This window comes from Thunnus maccoyii, chromosome 5, assembly GCF_910596095.1.
Source record: "Thunnus maccoyii chromosome 5, fThuMac1.1, whole genome shotgun sequence".
Lineage (NCBI taxonomy): Eukaryota > Metazoa > Chordata > Actinopteri > Scombriformes > Scombridae > Thunnus > Thunnus maccoyii.
Window position 1 is genome coordinate 8,315,712 of NC_056537.1, and position 19,735 is coordinate 8,335,446.

General features: G+C 38.2%; 1 protein-coding gene across 1 annotated transcript; it reads left to right on the forward strand.

Annotated features, from left to right (window-relative positions):
• Positions 1-307: 307 nt before the first annotated feature.
• alkbh3 (alkB homolog 3, alpha-ketoglutarate dependent dioxygenase) lies at positions 308-15,040 on the forward strand. Its single transcript, XM_042412837.1, has 11 exons — positions 308-412; positions 1,866-1,963; positions 2,255-2,364; positions 2,452-2,486; positions 2,640-2,687; positions 3,751-3,854; positions 6,092-6,180; positions 6,478-6,687; positions 7,506-7,604; positions 12,248-12,386; positions 12,902-15,040. Exons 2-10 carry the CDS (start codon positions 1,876-1,878, stop codon positions 12,371-12,373), a joined length of 909 nt encoding a protein of 302 aa, XP_042268771.1. The 5' UTR covers positions 308-412; positions 1,866-1,875; the 3' UTR covers positions 12,374-12,386; positions 12,902-15,040.
• Positions 15,041-19,735: the final 4,695 nt, after the last annotated feature.

Below are 19,735 nucleotides of genomic sequence, written 5' to 3' on the forward strand. Positions count from 1 at the left end.
TTTTAACAGTGCAGTGCATCTTATCTAATCTTATCATTATGTTATTTTATGTAAAGTTTTAAATCTGAAATGTAACTAAAGCTTTCAAATAAATGTAGTAAAGTACAAGATTTCCCTCTGAAATTACTCAAGTAAAGTACCTTAAAACTGTTCTTAAGTACAGTACTTAAATGTAAATGTAAATGTACTGAGGTTACATATTGCTGTAAAGTATTTGCCCCTGAAATGTAGTTAGTGAAGTATGAAACTATGTTATGAAATGTGATGGAACGAATGTTCTACAACTCAGTTCCGGGTAGGATTTATTTTTTTGTGACACACTAGCCATGGCTGTCGAACCGCAGGCGTCCCGGTTAATGTGAAGTTGTTTGATTTCTAATAGCAGTATTATTGTGTTTTATGAGCCAGATAGGTAAGTAATTTGAACACTTGTTTCAGCATTAGTCAACCAGGTATTTGTTCTAAATTCTGACATTTACAAAGTGTTAAAATAACTTAAAGTCTGTTGGTTAGCTTCGGATTACGTTGCATGAACGAAGTAAGTTAGCTAATAGTAGCTTCAGAAATTACATGAATAATGTAATGAGGAATTTGTTAAAAGGTTTGTCACTCTGGCACTGAAATCGGTGCCATACTGATTAAACCATTCATTTAGAGAAGAAAACCAAACATTTTACTAGTAAAAGTCAACAACATGTTTTTGGTGAGTGTACAAATGAAAAGACCAGAGTGTACAAATGCTAGCAGTTCATTCATTTTCATTTCATTTTGTGTCTTTGTGTTTTATCTCCTAGAACGGATCTGTCCTGAAAAAGGACAAGTTCACATTTTTTCAAGTCTTTCTTAAAACAACAGTTAGGAGCCCAAATGAACACTGAAACAGGTTTTTCTTGCTGTAATCATTCCTCCTGTTCATACTGACCATTAGAAAATCCCCTAACGCACTAACAATGTAAGTGATGGGGGACAAAATCCACAGTCCTCCCTCTGTGCAAAAATGTATGCATAAGTTTATCTGAACATAATATGAAACTTCAGCCGTCCAAATGAGTCAAATCAAGTAGATATCTTTCAACGTTACAGTCTTTTTAGTGCCAAAGTCCCTCTTTTTGTTACTATACTTCGACCGCAGCTCAACAGGGAAACACTGTCCGAGGAAACACAAAGAGGGAATCTGATGCGAAAAAGACTGTAAATGTGGCAGATATCCACTTGATATGAGTAAGTCAGACTGCTGAAGCCTCATATAAGCCTCAGATATACTTTTAAATGCATTTTGTCCCCCATCACTTACATTGAAAGCACATTTGAAGGGGATCTTTTAATAGCCAGTATGAACAGGAGGAATGATTACAGTGAGGAAAACCTCTTTCAGTGCTCAAATTGGAACCTGACTGTTGAAAAATTGTGAACCTATCCTTTAAAGCTACTTTAAATATTCATTCATCAGATGTTTACAACAGACAAGACTAAACATTTCAAAGGATTACAAAAAGAAAGCATTTCAAGAACATACTAAAGGCACATAGAACACACATGAAATTAACATTTATAAAAAATAAAGCAGGACATTGTACAGTTATTTGTATGATTCTCTTAATTTGGGATGCCAATTCCCTCTGCACTGCAGTCCTTTAATAAATTATATTATATAGTTAAAAAGGGCAGATTGACATTTGTGGGCTGTTGTGACAGAGGATAAATAGTCCCATTTTCCCTCTGGGAGCCCTTGGTTTTTAAATATCAATTGTGTCTGGGTTTACTAGGAAAAATCTAAGCACAAACTATCAGCTGCTGTATATTTCTTAAGGACTGTGGAGAATTTTACATTGATTAAAACTTGCTTTTCCCTTTTCACCATTAAGATGTGATGTGATGTCGGATAAGCGTCAACGTGTCAGAGTCCAGGGCTCCTGGGCCAAACCACTGCCAAAACATCTAGGACCCTCAGGCAATTTAAAGGGTAGGTTCACAATTTTTCAAGTGTCTTAAAACAACAGTCAGGTGTCCATATGAACACTGAGAGAGGTTTCCCTCGCTGTAAGAAAAACCTATTTCAATGTTCATTTGGGCTCCTGACTGTTGATTTAAGACAGACTTATGTATAGAATATATTTATAGCCCTAATTGCTAAAATAAAAAATTCACCTGTGTCTGGCTGAAAAACATAAACGTTACTGACCATATTTTACTGAGTCCTATTAACATGCATTATATGTAGAAATCAGCTTTTTATTTTTGTTTTTTTAAACAGCTGCAGTCCCAAACAACCAACAACCCAAAAGTGCCAACCCAGCTCCTGCTGCTTGGGGATGTAGTTCACAGAAAACATCTAAGACTTTTGAGTTTCACCAGCCCACCAAGGTAGTCTGAAAAAAACAAGTCAAAATTGAATTTTACAGCTTGTTGAAGTGCTAAATAATTCTCTTATCTGTATTCCCTTCATCACAGCCAATTAGAGCTGTTCCACCAGAAAAGGTTATAGAGTAAGTAACACATTTCTATCTTCATTCTGTATGTTTCTGTAGGATTTATTTCATGTAACATATATTTGAAACGTGTTTGTGTCTTTTATGGCTTGTCACTTAGTTGAACACTGCTCACAGGATGATTAACACACAGCATTTTGCTTCGTACAGACAGGCGGGTGATTATGAGATCAGCCATGCACCATCAGGAGTGTCCAGGTGAGTACAATCTTAAAAAGAGCGGGAATCTCACTCAGATGAAAGACAATTAAATCAAATAGAAGTGAGGAGAGTGATCAGTGGTGTGACTGTACCAAAATAGTGTGTGAGGGCTAGGTGAGTGTGTGTTTGAGATTTAAATCCACTAGATGGCAGTCATCCCACAAGCATCACTTAAAATAGCTTCTAGTGATGCCACATACCTCACTGATGGTAACCACCAGGACATATGGGACTGAGCCGTGTTTTTAATAGATACTGAATGTAGTAATATGCAGATACTATATGGAAAACTGGTCTTTAAGTGAAAAGCACTCAGTATATGTTTCCATTTACTTTTTAGGCATTTAGATGAAGCTTTTATCACGACTAAAATACCTCCAGACAACCAATAGTGAAGAGTCCAAAGGTCAGAAGCCATAAAATTAATATTCTGTGATTGATTTTGTGTGATTCTTTGCCTCAGACCTGATCATGTATGAAATAGGTGCTATGAAAAGAAGTGAAATAAGAGAAAAAGGAAGGTAACAAACAAATAGCTGAGTTGCTTTTTTGCTCATCTTTGAAGTAGTGAAACTTTCTGTACGACTGTACGTTAGAGTCTCGGCTGCATGATATTTTCATTCCTAACTCACCTTAGATCAACATTTAAGCATTAAAAGGACGTTAACAACAGGCCGTCTGCCGAATACTGGTAAATTCTAGTTTTGTCTGGTTGTTTTGCCAGTTTAATCAAACACTTTGGTGGATTAAAAAAAAAACAGAAAAGGTTAGTTTTCTGCAAATGAGCCACTGGTATGTGGTATGGTATTTACTATCCTTATTCCCTTTTTGGGTAATTGAATGCCTTTATTTGAGAGTCAGTAGTGTAGAGATGACAGGAAAATGTTCCCAGCTGGACTCAATCCCAGGGATTCTGTGGTTCACGGTTGGCGCCTTAAACTCTTTGACCAGGGTACGGCCATTCTTGACTGTATAAACACTGAATTTATGAGCTACATACTGTATATATCCGCCATAGTTTTCTGGTAACTTTATGTGTTTTGTCTTTTCATCTGTCCAGACTGCGGCTGCGGCCTGGGTTTCTTCCCTCAGAAGAGGCTGACTGGATGTTCAGTAAGCTGCTAGCAGAGCTTCCCTGGTCCCAGAAGACCAACGTCAGACAGGGTGGGTACCGGGGGCTTAACAGTAAGCAGTATGGAAGGGGGTGAAATGTGAGCCTGTGATGTAAGCTGGAGGGTGAACAGGGCTTCCCCACTGCAGCTGTTTGTTGTAGTTTCATTATAATACAGTGTTGAACTTTCTGTATGTTTGAGTATATTAAAAAGCAGTTAAGGAGTACATACCTCACAGTCCTCTAAATCTATTATACAAAACTTGTTGGGTCTTCATCTGTTACAAGCACATGTACCAGCTTTTTGTCACGTTTACCCAAGTACCGTAAATCATGAAAAATTTCAACACTTGCAATAAACAAAATATCAACGACATGAGCCATGACCGTCTCACTCCGTTGGCAAAACTGCAGCCAGTCTTTGCCCCAGAAGTCAGCCTTTCTCTCAGCTGGCTCTCGTCCATCTTGTGTGTTATTCAGCGGTAGCTCCTTAGCAGACAAACAGCATGATAAAGACAAATGTTAAGATGATTTCTAAACATTGATTACAGTGGCAGGTTATGTAATCATCAGTCCATCAGTCCTCAGGCTTAATCAACAACGTACATCAGATATTTGGATTAAAAAAAGGAAGCAGTGGAAAACAGGTGATAACCCCTTCTCTGTCCTTTGTCCTGTCTTGTTTTGTAACCCTCTCAGACACGTTGATTCAGTTTTTCCTACCATTGCTCAGGGTTTTAAATTGGATCCTGTGAATGGGTTAAGGTTTTGTTAATATTTTCCCCCTGATAGCATCTTTTTATGGAAAGACTAAGGCTTTTAAAGTTTGAAAAATGACCACACGTATTTATAAATATTAGCTCCAGGGGCCCTGAATAATTCAATTCCATAAAAAGTGACGGCTGCTGGAGCAGTTTGTTTTGGTTTCACTGTGTTCTTGTACCAGTGGGCCGGCCAAAATACACTAATGGCAGAGAATTGGTTCTTAAAAGAGATCTAGTTGTTCACAGGGAAAGAAAGAGACATCCAGACTGACAGGGAGACAAACAGACAGAAAGAAATTGGATTCAGATGTTTACTTTTCTTTCGGCTAGAAATAGATTTTAGCGACAAAGCTGGTGATCATTGTCCGTGTGTGTGTGTGTGTCGATTCTGGAGAATAATACACGTAGAACTAAACTGAATCAGCTGTCTGCCCTACTTATAGATGTCATTCAGCAAAACAGAGGTAGCTGTGAATACAGAATGGATCTATTCTCTTTTGAAGTTGAAATTGCCATGACCCAATTACTGAGGCAGTATAGAGATGCGTCTGAGCGCTTTCCCGCCATGAAAACCGGCTACGACCAGTTACAGTGTATCACTTCACCACTTTAATAGGCTGCAACAAGCTGAACCACCAGAACAGTCTGATTTAATTAATCAATCATTAGACATTTCTACATTAATTTTGAGATATCAGTACAAGGGCTGGATGTCGAACGTCAATAGTTTTTAGCCATGCTAGCAGCGTGGCTATAAGGATGACGATGTCCGTCAGATGGGTGACCTCTTTGACCCAGACTGAAATATCTCAACAACTATTTGATGGATATTTTGTACAGTTATTCATTTTCCCCTCAGGGTGAAGTGTAATCACTCTGGTGGTCTTCTAACTTTTAATCAAGCAACATCATCAGGTCAAAAAGTTTGACTAAATACTTGCAGAAATAATCACATTTGCATCAACCTCAGCTGTACTTTGTGTTTATTGCTCATCAGCAAATGTTAGCATGCTAACACGCTAAATTAAGACATAACACAAAGTATTGACGTGTCAGTTATTGGAAGTTGGCATCAAATGTGTGGTCAGATTCTTGTTTACCTCAGATATTGAAATCAGAAAACCTTTCTAACCTCAGTGATTAAAAACTACTATAGTTTATCAAGGCAAAGATGTTAATTTAACATGAATCCACTAAGTAATTTGTTTGCTGTATGTGTGTTGTTTGCTTATATTCTCCAAACTAAGGTATTTTAAAAGAGTGTTATTCTAGTATCAGTATTGAAACAGTTGGCACCAATATGGAAAATCTTGAAACGATACAGAGCCGTAAGCAGCACATTCTCTGGGTGATTGTAAGTGTGGTTTTTATGGGATTTAATTTTGAGAACCACATGCAGTCATTAACAGTCCTGGTTACAGACAGAGGCTGTAAATGCCCTGACCATGGTGTCATTTGTTTAAAAGATGTTTGTGTGTGTGTGTGTGTGTGTGTTTGTGTGTGTGTGTGTGTGTGTGTTGGTCCAGGAGAGGCATACGAGGAGCCCAGGCTGACCTGCTGGTATGGAGAATTGCCCTATACGTATGCTCGCTCCACCATGGCTGCTAACACTCAGGTTAGATATAAACATTATACACATTATTCACTCAAGCAGCATCTTTCATGCATTTATTTTACACCAGTGTCTTTGTCATCCTTATTTGTTTCTTAATTTTTTGCTGAAACACTTTTTTCATTACATTATTTTGTGTCTTTCCCCCATGATTACTAATTTAAGAGAGAATATGCATCAGCATTTCTGCAATTTTTTCTTTCCTTCTTCCACATTTAGTGTTTTTTCCCTTATATTACCTGTTCCCTTGCTTTATTATTTACTTAACTCTCTTTCTTTTCTTCTTTTTTCCCCCACCAGTGGCATCCGTTGCTGTTAACCCTTCGTGAAACAGTGGAACAGATGAGCAGATGCAGCTTCAACTCCCTGCTGTGCAACCTGTATCGGGACGGCCACGACAGCATCGGCTGGCACAGCGACGATGAAGCCTCCTTGGGTGCCAAACCCACCATCGCCTCCCTCAGTCTGGGCGACACCAGAGTGTTCAGCCTCCGTAAGCAGCCTGCACCGGTGAGATGATGGGCAGAGCGTAAAGATTTGAGTCTGATGTGATTTACCTTGCCCCAAATGTATGTCCATTCTTACATTCAGACAAGATATAACATAATTGTTCAGTATATTATACCTCTTGGCATCATCGTCTTACATTGCTTTTTATAGTTGCAGAAACTTTGCTTGCAGATTTAATGTAGAAAAAGTCTCGTTTTGTTGTTTCTCTCTCATTTTGGCCTCATATCCAGCTTCCACTATTCATTAAAGTGTTCTCAAAAAGTATTTAACTTGGCCTTCTATAACCTGCACACACTCTTTCTGACCTTTTTCGCTGTTTTTCTTGAGTTTAGTTTGATAGTCAGATTTGGCTCACAGGCAAGGAGGCTATCTCCTGCTTCTTCTGCACGCTACTTAATAAAGCAGAACCGCTCAGCAAATCTTAATAAAAAACAGGTGGGTGAGTGTGGTTGAATGCAGAACAGCAGCCAAGGTGAATGAGTTAAAACCTGGACACACAGGGAAAGGCTTAAGTCTGGTATTGTGTTTAGACTTGGCAGAGTATTCAGAGGTCTGTGTTTAATAGTCGCCTGTTATTTCAAGTGTTGGAGTATACACTTCTTAGGTGGCAGGATTCATTAGTCGATGTAGATGAGTTGTGTGGGCAGTTAGAAGTGATTTGTAAGTACAGTAACAGAATGTGCCTTCAACTTAGTTTTGCCACTCATTAATATGTGTGTTAACTCCTCTGACGATATATTGCACCTGGTGTGTGTGTGTGTGTGTGTGTGTGTTAACTCATGATTACATAATGTATTCTGTTTGTGTTTATGTATTAGGAGGAAAATGGTGACTACACCTATGTGGAGCGGATTAGGGTTCCTCTGAGTCACGGGATGCTACTGCTGATGGAAGGAGCCACACAGGATGATTGGCAGGTAGGCTCCACCAATCAAATGCAAGGGTCCGTGCAGGCTAAATGGTCCTTCATAAAAACATCAGACTCAGGTAGAAATTAAAGTTTGCTTCTTTTTTTTTTATTGCTGCTTCTTTGATGCTGTGTGTTGATTGCTGTTGTGTTTTTTCTCTATATGTCCCACCAGTTAATCTATTAGCGTGAGCAAATCAATATGTCTAACTCCTTGTCTTTTATGTGCCTGTTACTACTTGTGCTAACTAGTTAGGGCTTCTTCTGTTTGTACCGAACACACTTGCATATAAATCATCATCATACTGTCCTGTGCAGCTCAGGATTTCTTTCTGCAAAAACAACTAGATGTCTAGTTGTATTAAACATTGTGACATATTCACTGCCAAAATTCTGCTAAACTCAGGAAATTATATCAAACATCAGGCATTTCCTACTTTCCAACCTTTCATTCACTTTGCTAAGTTATTTAAATCTTTCTGCTCTCTGTTACTAACGTTTTTTTGGTTAACAATTAATAAAACTGTTGTTTTAGGCGTGCTTTTATAAAACACACTTTGCTTGAGAGACTTACCAGATAAGGATTTGCTCTAATCTGTCCTGTTATTTAACTGTTATTAAAACAGTAACCTTTACCTCATTTAACCCTGGACATTTACAGTAAATAGTCATGCCCTGAAAACCTCATCCAGCCAGGTGAGGTCAGCCGTCACCTGACCTCACCTGTTCTTGTCTATGTGTGTGTGTGTGTATGTGTGTGTGTGAGTGCAACTGAGCACACACGAGAGGATAGACCTGCGTTCGAGGCACTCTGGTTCCACTTGTGACGGGCAGGCGGCGAGGATGGATGGAGTGGCCCAGAGAGAAGAGCAGAGCTTCAGCATAATGAGAGTCATTTGTTTTACAATCAGGGACCGCAGCTGGGTTCATATGAGTGCATGAAAAAGGACGGAAAGTCTTTGTGTGTGTGATAGAGAGTGTGAGTGCGTAGCTGGTTCCTGTTAAAAAGAATAGGATCACACTCGACAGTGAATATATTACAATTAATTGAATTTTGTGATGACAAAATGTTTTCAGGCTGTGAGAGAGTCGATGGATAAAAGTTTCACTTCTCACTAAAATGGGTCAAGCCATTTAGGTTTTATTTTTATTTTTTTTACCTGTTTGCACAGGAAAGACAGATCAGAAACAGATGTGCAGGAGGCAGAAACACAGTTGGTCCTCACCATTGAGCACAAAAATCAAATAAACAAAAGTCAAGCTGAAAATCAATGGGACTAAGTACGTATGTTCCAGTTTGAGAATGGTATGTGACTGAGGATAAAAGGAGGATAATGAGCAGAGTGGGATAAGGGGGGCAGGACAGCTCAGCACCCTTGTTGTAGAGGGTTTACCCCTGAAGTATGTCAAATCTTATGCAGTGATATATATATATTTGTTACTAAACTCGTCTTAACCACATTGAAAATTGGCATCGAGAGGAGTTTACAGATCATTGTCTTTTGCATTTTACAAGCATTTGAGGGAACTGAGGACAATACAAGCACATACATTTTAAGGATCAAATTACATGTATGTGAATGTTGGAAATGAATATTGTATGTATCTTTTTTTTAATTATTTTTTAATTAACTTTAACAATATACTGTATATAAAATATAATGAAACATATTACAGGAAATCAATGAAGAACAAGTAATAGAACAAACAGTACAAAACAAAATTAAATAAACCTGAAGGAAAAGAATTAGCTACATGTAAAATAAAAAAAGGAGAATAAGAAAGCAAAAAAATATTGATAAATGTGGTAGCACATTTTCAGTAAAAAAAAAAAAAAAAGTAGGAATATTTACCTCCTGTTTACATTAAAAAATTAGACCAAACTTCATATATTGTATTTATCTTCAGAAAAAAGGAAATACTGGTTTGGAAAGATTTGAAAGATTAATGTGGCAGCTCACAAAAAAACTCTGTGAAGAGAGACAGGAAATAATGATTTCCAAGCTCTACCACATAAATAAGACTTTTAAACAGTTTTCCGAGATTGTTTAACAAACAGATTCAAATGTCAAATGTCTGAATGTCTGAATTTGGTGTTTTCCGTTCAACATTTCATCAGTTATGACACAAAGGAATGTACTTGTACCTGCACCTGGGAAGTTGTATAACCATCAGTTATTACTTTAGCGATGAATTTGTTTTATTTATTCTTCCATTTTTTTGATATTCAACTGTAGCTTATTAAGTGTTAATTTTAGATAGACCATTTATTTGATTCACTGATACATGATAGTGTGACAAAATGTAATATTATAATAATATTGGTACACAAAAAGAAGTGGTATTAATAAAATTTAAAAATAACAGTGGTCCGAGAGTGGAGCCTTGTGGAACTCCATTATTATTACAGTTACATATTGATCATGATTATGATCATAGCATTGCATAATGACTGGTACACCTCTGCTGTTTTCACCTTTAATTTTATTTTCTTGGTTTTCTGAACAGAGGCAACAGGCAATAATAGAAATCACAGCAGAGCAGAAAATGTTTTAACTCTCGGTCAGGTTGACACACAGGTAGTCACTTTGGCTTGTGGTCATTTTTTAGAGCAATTCTAATACAAAAAAAATCAGGAGTTTTTATGTTTTAGATTATATCAACTGCTATAACATCTTGTGTTTAAATAGTCTAGCTGGTTAAAAAAAAAAAGTAAGGAGTGAGGGGAAAAACAAAGGGGAAGGGTGGAATAAAGAGAGGGAGAACTAGACAGTGAAAGAGGGTTGAGCCTAAAAGGAAAAAAGGAGAAGGTCACAGGTGTTTTATGGTGACGCCTCCCTGAGTATCTCAACAAAGGTTTCATCTCTCCTTTAAATATCTTGCCAGGAAAAGAGGATCACACCATCCATTAATTCTCTCTCTGTCACTGCAGTCAAAGTCTGCTTAACAAAACCTCCTGGCTCGGGCAGAGAGGTTTAGAAGTGAGCGCTAAATATTTAACTAAACCTGTCAATCCTGCTAAAGTGCTTCATTTGTTTGAAAAAGGATACAGGGTTATTTCAGCCTGTTCCAGACTCTTTCTTTTGACACTGTTGTATCACCTCCTTTTGAGATGAAGGCGAAGGAGCAGAGTCTGTGTGTGTGTGTTTGTGTGTTTGAGGGCACAAGATGCACAAATGGAAAACAAGACAGTCTCGTGTGCAGAGGTTAAGACATACTTGAGGTGAACACGATGTGGAAAAAAAAAAAACTGTCTGTGCTCTTCCAGAAAACATTTTTGTGCTGTTTTTGTAAAGGATGATAAAACATGACATTTAACCCACATGTCAAATAGTTAGAAAATGGTCTTTTTTGTATGTTGTGACATCGTCTGGATGTCCTGTGTACAGAGTGCAGAGGTCAGCTGCAAAACAAAAATACCCTTGTCTTTAGGAAACTCGTGACAATATTAATCTTCTTTTTTTGTGGTCACATATTTGTCTGATTTCTCATCTTAGTTGCATGTCTGCATCAGTGTGTCTTCAGTGGCTGATAACAACAGCAAAATCTATATATTAGATTTTTTTTAATCTTTAATTGAACTCTTGTAACTGGTAAATATAGTCATTAAGATGTGTTTACAATATCAGATTCACAAGATTGATTGACAGCCTGTAGCCGTGTCACATGCTAATCCTTTGATAAAAAAAATGTTAATTTGATGACTGTAGAACCAAAATCCAGTTAGATTTACTGACACGAAGCTGCGCTTGTCTCATGTCACCCTTGTTTAGGGTGTTTTTGGGTAAGAAAAGCTTGTCATTTGAGATGTCATTCTGCAGCCAATCACAGTTTGGATCCCCATAAAACAGCCAATGTCTCAGATAATCACCACTTGTCCTGCAGAACTACTCCAGAGCAAGACAAGTGATGAGTTTTACACTGGCTACACAATTATTATTACGTTATTACGTTCATATGCAACTAAATTGCAACACCAAATTTGTTTTGCTAGAAATGTAATGCTAGCCGAATTACATTTTCTCTCAACATAATGAGAAAGTGTTGTTATTTTATTATTGAATGTATGAGTGAAATGTTCAGAGACAACATACCTAGTTGTTTTTTTTTTCCACCAAAATATCTGATCTTGTAGTACAATATCCGCTAGTACTACAGCAATATTCAACTTTTTTATAGTTATCTTTAGGCACTGGCAGCACTTGGTTAAGGTTAGGGAAAGATTGTGGTCTTGGTTAAATACTGGAAAAAGTCTATGGTGACTTGAATCATAACTAACCCTAGCTAACCCCAACCATAACCCTAATAACAGTTAAGCCGCATTTCATTCATTTCAAAAACATGTTACCTGTGAACATAATCCAGGCAGCTCTTACATTTGCTAACGCACAATCATTGGGAAAACAATGTAGTTGTATATGAATGTAATTTGTTGGGTCGGGCTACTGCACCTTGAGTACTTCTTCTGTCTGTATGGCGCCTTTGGTGTGTGCTATGATGTGAAATGACGCTACATGATGCTGCAGATGTGTGTTGCACTGAAGCCGCTACCTGCTCACCTCATGTACATCTTTCTGGGTAAAAGACCAACATGTAAATATTTGACATGTAACTGTGAAATACCTCTTTTATCTCTTGTCTCTGTCCCATAAGCATCAAGTTGCTAAAGAGTACCATGACCGAGGTCCACGCATCAACCTGACCTTCAGAAATATCTACCCAGAGCCGGAGGGCTACAGGCCGGGGTCCAAGCTGCGCTTCACAGCCAAGCAACCATAAACTCCCCTCAGAGGTATTTAAAACTGAGGAACATCTGTGATACAGATACTGCTAGATCTAACGGTTGACTGAAGTCCAATGAGTGTTGGAGAGATTTTGACAAACGTTGGAGCCTAGCATGTGAATTATATCGTCTTGCTTGGTGAGTTTAAACAAGAGTTATAAGCCATGGTGGGAGTTTGAGCTTCTTCTCATTTTAACAGAGAGGTTTGCAGCTCTGCCCAAAATTACCTGTTGCATAACTGAACCATAATAACAGCACACTTGTGACCATTGGTGATTATCAGATTTCAGTGTTTTCAGAGGAGCTAAGCAGAAGAATGGGTGATAATGAGCGCTTTAAGGCGTGATAAAATGTCAGCTCTGTATGCCACATTGCCTATATTTAATTATTCAGCACAGATAGTAATGTTGCTCATGCTCATTTAAGACCATAATCTGAAAAAGTCTTCAGTTTGCATGTTTTTACCTAAAATCTCAGGATTCATGTATGTTGGTTGTGAATAAAATGTTTGAATCCCAAACTAGCTACAGAGTCCTGGATGGGGAAAAAGCACCGACTTCGCTCATCAACCAGCAAAGAGGTGCTGCTGGGTAAGATGCTTCCGCCCACACTGGTCCAGCTGCCATCACTAAAAGCTCCTAGGTGGAAGTATCAGACATGCAAACTTTTGTTTTGACCCAAATTTCGATCGTTTTAGGCAGGATGTTAGTCTTGTGGTTTGAAAAGACAATGTTTGCATATCAATATTCACAGATCATGGTGTAGTGTCTTAATGACACACAGTGAAATGTGCTGAGGACTCACTGTACAGCAAGTAAGACAGATGTGCCTGTTTGTCAAACACCCTAAAATTTAAATGATCTCCAGCCTGGTTTGTCTTGTGGAGCTTTCCGGCGAGAACATAAAAAGTGAAGAAACAAGTAAAGTGGCCTCTTACACCATTACAGCTCCATCAGGGCTGAAATTACTTAATTGTCATGTTGAGAAAGGTTTTTCTGACATGTCCTTTAAATAGGCAGGTTTTTTTGTTTAGTTTTTTTTTGTGGTAAAACATCAAAGGTACATTTACACAACTGTTTTTTGAAATATCAGATGAATACTGTAAGTTTTTAGTTTGTGTTGTAAAAAACACAAGTCAACATGGTTGCATTTTCAAGTTATTAGTAAAATGCACTGAAAATGAAACTTATTTTGAAAGACAGGGAAACAGTACTGTGTCAGCAACAACTAACAGAGGTAAATTACTTGCACACCCATCAACATTTACTAATAGTTTTGTGAGTGAATAATTTCTGTTGCATAAATGTGTAAAGTAAACCATGTTCAACAATTGTAAAACAGATTTTGTTTTTGTTTTATTTGAAAAGACTGAAGGTATCTTTATATTAAGTGGTTAATATCAAATCAGGATTGTTGGAAGCCTGAACTTTTCCTTTACATCTTGTTTGCATATAATTTTGCATTAATTACCAAACGGTCCTGTGTTGTGTTCATGCATTGATGTCACTGACATCACAGTGGGTTGTTTCAACATGAACACCAGTTCTAAAACTTTCACCAGTAACTTTCTTTGATAAATGAAGAAATGGAGAAAACTTGAATTGTAATAATCTGAAATAAAGATGATAAAATTAAAAACACAGCAGGGTAACCAGTTGTTGTAAACAGTTGCCAATGACACTAAAAGTAAAGTAATCTTGGTATATTATGTAGTTACACATTCAAGATTGATTCAATTGAGCTTCTTGTAGATTTAAAGGTTCTATATGTAAGAATTGTGAAGCAATTTACATGTATTAATCGTTTTTTATTGCCAATGAGTGAACAAATTGTAACATAACTTAAAAAATGAGACCTTTCCCGACTTCCTTGGTTGCCAGCAGCTTGTGAACTGATTTCTATGAGAAGGACTCGGACCAGTTTTTCTGCAAAAATCCAAAGGATGTGATGTTTTTGAACGCTCCCGAGTGCCTTGCCTCTCTCACTAACGTCAACAAATGACCGGCACCCACCACAACAAAAACAGTGCTAACTTAGATACACCCTGCAGATATTAGCTCTCCAACTCTGTCACCCACCAGGTTGGCTGGTGGCTAACTGCCAAATTATGTCAGCTATCACCACTTCTGGCCTCATTACCTTTGTTTTTTGGGGGGTTGAAACGACTAGCTGCATCCATCGGCCACCACACATGTCACAACAAAACTGCAGCATGTTGCTCCCCAGCCACAGCTCGCTGAGCCTACCAGTGTTCAGTAAACAAAGTTGCTGGTTTGTGGGTTGGGTTCATGTGGTTGATTAAGGCATATTTTGTGGATTGGCTCTCATAACGGGTTGGGTGGGTGCGATTAATAGTCTTACGCTGCTGCTTGCTCGCGCTGATGGAGTGCGAGCAACAGGATGCTGATTGGCCGCTGGTGTCACTAATGAGAAGGAATTTCTGATTCTTACAAATAGAACCTTTTAATGTAAAAGTGATTTGGCTTCCACACGTCTTCATCAGGGAAAAGTTCTGTGTTAATTTTGCTGAAACACGATATGACCCTAAGTTGTTGAGATTTTCCGTTTACTTATTTTATTTATTCATTTTCTAACACTAAAGAGTTGCAATGGTGTTATTGATTGCTGTGATTCTGAAATAAATAATTGATATTCAGCTGGAATATTGTGTCCTGTGTTTCAAAAAACTGATTATTTAAAACATTTATTTTTTTTAACAGCCCAACACTGATGGGTCAAAATGTTATCTGGGACAGGCAGGTTTAAACAAAATACCAAGTTGTGATAGGAAGTTTGTCCTATAAATCTACTGCAATCTGTGCATAATGTTGGTAAAAAGGTTTCGCTCCAGGATCTCTGACTGGAGAGATGATGTAACCATTGTTATAATTATACCCAAAAGATGTGATAACGTTGTTTAACGGAACATTCTTGAGGAGTTTATACTTTGGTCGTATTGAGATCTTGTGCTACAGTGCCGCCACAAAGTAGTTGGACAGTTATGTGTTTTTGGGGCTTTAATCCAACATGAGATTTAAAATGAAACCGTGATGTTTACAGTGATGGATTTCAGCACCGAGGTTGTTTGGGGATGTTTATATCCATGTTGGGTGATCTCATAGTTTGTTTTTTTATAATTAGTCCCCTGATTTTAGGAAAGTGTAGCCAGGACAGTGACTGTAACACACAGATAAAACAACCAAGGATTTTTTTGGTGTCAAACTATAAATGTTCTCGACTGGCCAAGTCAGTCACCCAACCTCAATCCAAGTGATGATGTGTTTCAATTGTCAAAGACCAGACTAAAGGCAAAAAGCCTCCAAAAGTAAGCAAGTAGTGAACGAAGGAAAGACACCACATTAGAGCTGCACAATTAATCGGCAACTATTTTAGATAATTAATTGTTTTTTCACTTAATATACTGATAAAATAAATAAGTGTAGATTTTATTTGATGATTACCTCATCACTCTCACAAATTTGGACCCCACTCTCCAACACATAAACTCACACACACACTCTTAAAAGAACCATGCATGATGTAAAAATAGTCCCACGTCATTTATAGCATTGACGGCTTCGGTTCAGCTGATTAAGCAGTGGTAGAAATTTATTGCTAACTACAGTGACAAGTGCCAGAAGACACGACTGAAACATACGGGCTCCATGTGGATTAGCTTCTTTTTTTCATATCTGGTTAAGAGAAGCATTGAACTTCACTTCTCAAGTATATTAAGGATTTTGTTGCAGAAATGTGGGGGGGGGGGGGGGGGGGGGTCAGATTAAATCGAAAGATGAGGACACTGAACGGTAAATCCTGGTGATATATTTAGAAATAAGAGTCATTGGTCATATCATATCAACTTCCTGGTGCAAGTCCAATCATATTGGTTGCCCTCTATATAGTTTATTAATAGCTGCTTGTGTGGTATTGCTCCAATCTGAGGGTTCATCATTGCAAAAGTATCCCAGGTAGGTGTGATTCAACAGATCCTTCCTAACAGGGAAATAGGAAGTGTGTTTAGATACCGAAGCTTCATATGGCACTTTCATAGTACCGTCTATTAGAGGAGAAATGCTGGCTGGAACATAGTCCTGCAGCTGCAATAAAGTCTGTTCACAGGGGAGTTATAACAGACAAGACTGGCGCAAAGAGCTTTAGAAGAACCCGAGAAAGGCAGATAAAATCAAATGGATTTAAGTCTGAGGATCATTCCATGTTGATATAATCAGCTTGCCACACACAGAGTGGCAAGCTTGGTGTCACTTTGTACCAAGCAGTACAGCTGATTAAGCCTCTTGGATGACAAAATGTTCAGTGGACGGATTCATTTTGGCTTATTTTTCACTTTTCAAACTATTAAGAACTTCCATACTTTCAAAACTTTAGTTCTAGTAGTAATCTAGTAGTTGGATTTCACTGCTTTTTCCTATTATTTATTTGAAATGTCAACTTCTCAGATACATCTGTTCATGTTCGAGCCCCAATCCAATCTGAAATATGAGAGCGGAGAACACAAACAACACATAGAGCAACCTTAGCAACAAAGGCTACAGAACTGATGGCCATTTATGGGCGATGTGTGATGAGCCAACATCAGCTTGTCAGCAAGGTAGGAAAAAATGGCACAAACGAAGCATACAGAGCAGGTTGAATCCCTGGCTTTTGACTTTTCTACTTGTGTTCACCTCAAGTTTTGGAACCATGTTTACCGTAGATCTCCAACATCATAACAGTATATACTCCCCTTTAAAAGAAACAAAATAAAAACTCAAGTAAAATCATTAAAGGCTATAAAAGTATATTTTAAAAGGAGATTTAAAAGAAGTCACTGACTCAGACAGCCTTATTTCCTCAGGCGGGCCCTGACTGAAAACCCTCTGTCCCCTTTAGTTTTCAGCCAGGCCTCTGGAACAGATAAAAGACCTCTTCCCGAGGATCTCAAACTATGTACCGGCTTGTACGGTACCAAGAGGTCAGAAATAGCAGGGAGGGAGGCCATGAAAAGTAATCAGCTTAACTTAGCAAGGCTTCAGCACTTATAGTAGAGGCAAAAGGGAGAGTGACAGAACAGGGGATGTAAACTTGTCCTGAAACACAATATGAAACACACAGATCAACACTTTAAACTACTAGCTTACTAGTAGCAGTGTATGACTGTACAGTGTAATGTATGACGTTGCTTTGTAGTTTGGATAGCCTTTCTTTCTTTTTTTTAGATTTTCCTTTTTGGTCTACACGGCAGCATTGCTTGATTTTTTTCTGGACAAAGGTTTCTTTTGCAGTAAACACTACAGACAGGGACCAGGATCGATTGATAGTATAATAAAGTGACGACTTACTCACCTATAAAAAAGTGGATTTAGTGTGAAGTTACTCAATAATACGGGGACCAAGATGTCCTGTTGAAACAAAGAACCACTCAACGCTGACAAGATGCTGTAAACTCACTGCAGCCTTTAGCAGCGTAGTTCAATTTTCCATGTAACTTTCAATCAGTACAGCAGTCCCTGTAACCATGACAACTTCTTTGGCTATTAAAGCTATAATCTTTCCCCCGGCTGGGAGCGACTCCTCCATTAGCACTGAACAAACACCTTTGATAACATATGATGATACAGTAGTATTTTTCAGTATATGCGGGGATATTTGCAGACTCATATTGTGTAACAGGTTCATGCAGATGCCACTTTCTCTGTGCAGGACCCCTGCATGTGTATGTGTGTGAAGGGGGTGAGTTAATGAGGAATACCCTGCAGTGAGTACAGCAAGTTGTGTAACAGGTCCGAGGCCTTTTGTTGGTGCAGTGCAGGTGAGAAACACACCATGCTGTGCCCAACTTTTACTGGCTCCTTGATGTTGGGCCTCCGTAATTACCAGATTGGGACATTTTGTACCGGAAGGGAACATCACATTATTGCATGTAAAACAGGTCTGGGCTGAAAATTTAATTTGGTTTAAGGACAGTGTTTTATCTTCAAGACAACCTGGCCAGCGTGTTTAGTGTTTTTGGAAGTGTCCTGCAGCAAATTTTGCACCTGCTCACTGATTACTAGTTGCTGGCGATTCATAATCATAATAATTGTAATCACAGTTAAAAAAAAAAAAAAATGGGGGGGGGGATTTAAGGACTGTGGGTCTATAAAACATAAAATTCTTTGTTGTTGCATTGTATTTTATTGTTTTATTTATAATTACAGTTGCAGACTCCTCAATGCAAAATGCTCACGAGTCTGACTGTAGTGGCTGTAATGTATCTGCTCATCTGAATTCTTGTTACATAACCAGAATTAGAAATTGTCTTCCCGTATCAGCAGCCCTTTCCCAACACTGCTCTGTTTATCGTTGGTGTTTTCCGACCTGCCTGGAAAGGAAGTTGGAATGTGACATGATAGCTAACTAACAAGCGTTCGCCCGTTTCAGATCTCGACACCTGTTGTGCAGAGCTGGAAATATTTGGGAGCTGTGTCTGAGTTGTGGTTACCACTAACTCCTCTTAACTCTCTCAGCAGCCACTGGAGCCACTGTATGATCACACCCAATTAGGCCTCGGTCCAGCGACGTTCCTGTCTAGGCCGTTTACTGTGACCACCGGATTTCCAGCCACCAGCTTCTGTAGCCTCACATTAGCGGACAATGAGCCGTAAACTCTTGAACCATGTTTGATTACAGAGCTTTAGATAGGTTGCCTGGCATTATGATCCTGATCCCCAAGCATCTGAAATTAATCCAGTAGGGGAATATATAACCGTGTATATTAAGTATAGATGCAACAGTGTTACATAATGTTGAAATTAAATAACGGTCTTGTGTAATCAATTTCAGGTGATGTACCAGCTGTTTGAGCCTGAATATGGCACAATATGTTGATGTTGTTGAACTGGTGAAATGTGTGGTAGCAAATTAAGTTTCTCTCAATTGGTACTTTAAAGCTCTACAAAAACACCCCATCATAGTAAAATATCAGCGTTTATCTTTTTTCCAGTGTAACAAACCATTTAGCTTCACTTGAGACACTTTAGAGTTGCCTGTTCAGGTCTGTGGTGCACTAAATAGTCAAGTTGTTTTATTTATAGAGCACTTAAACTGTTGATTAAAGAAATAATAAAAGTGTGGAATAAAAGAAAAAAATCAGATTTGGATAAAATCATAAAAACACGTAAACACAGTATTGCACAGAGAACAAATAAATAATAAAAAGAGTGTGACCAAGTCGTATCTTCATGATGAATATTAAAAGGCTGAAGAAAAGAGATGAGTCTTGAAGGGGACATTATTATTATTTTTATATTGTTATGATGTCACATGTCTGTGAAACATGATCAAAGGTCCAAAATCTGAGGAGAGTGTATGTAAAA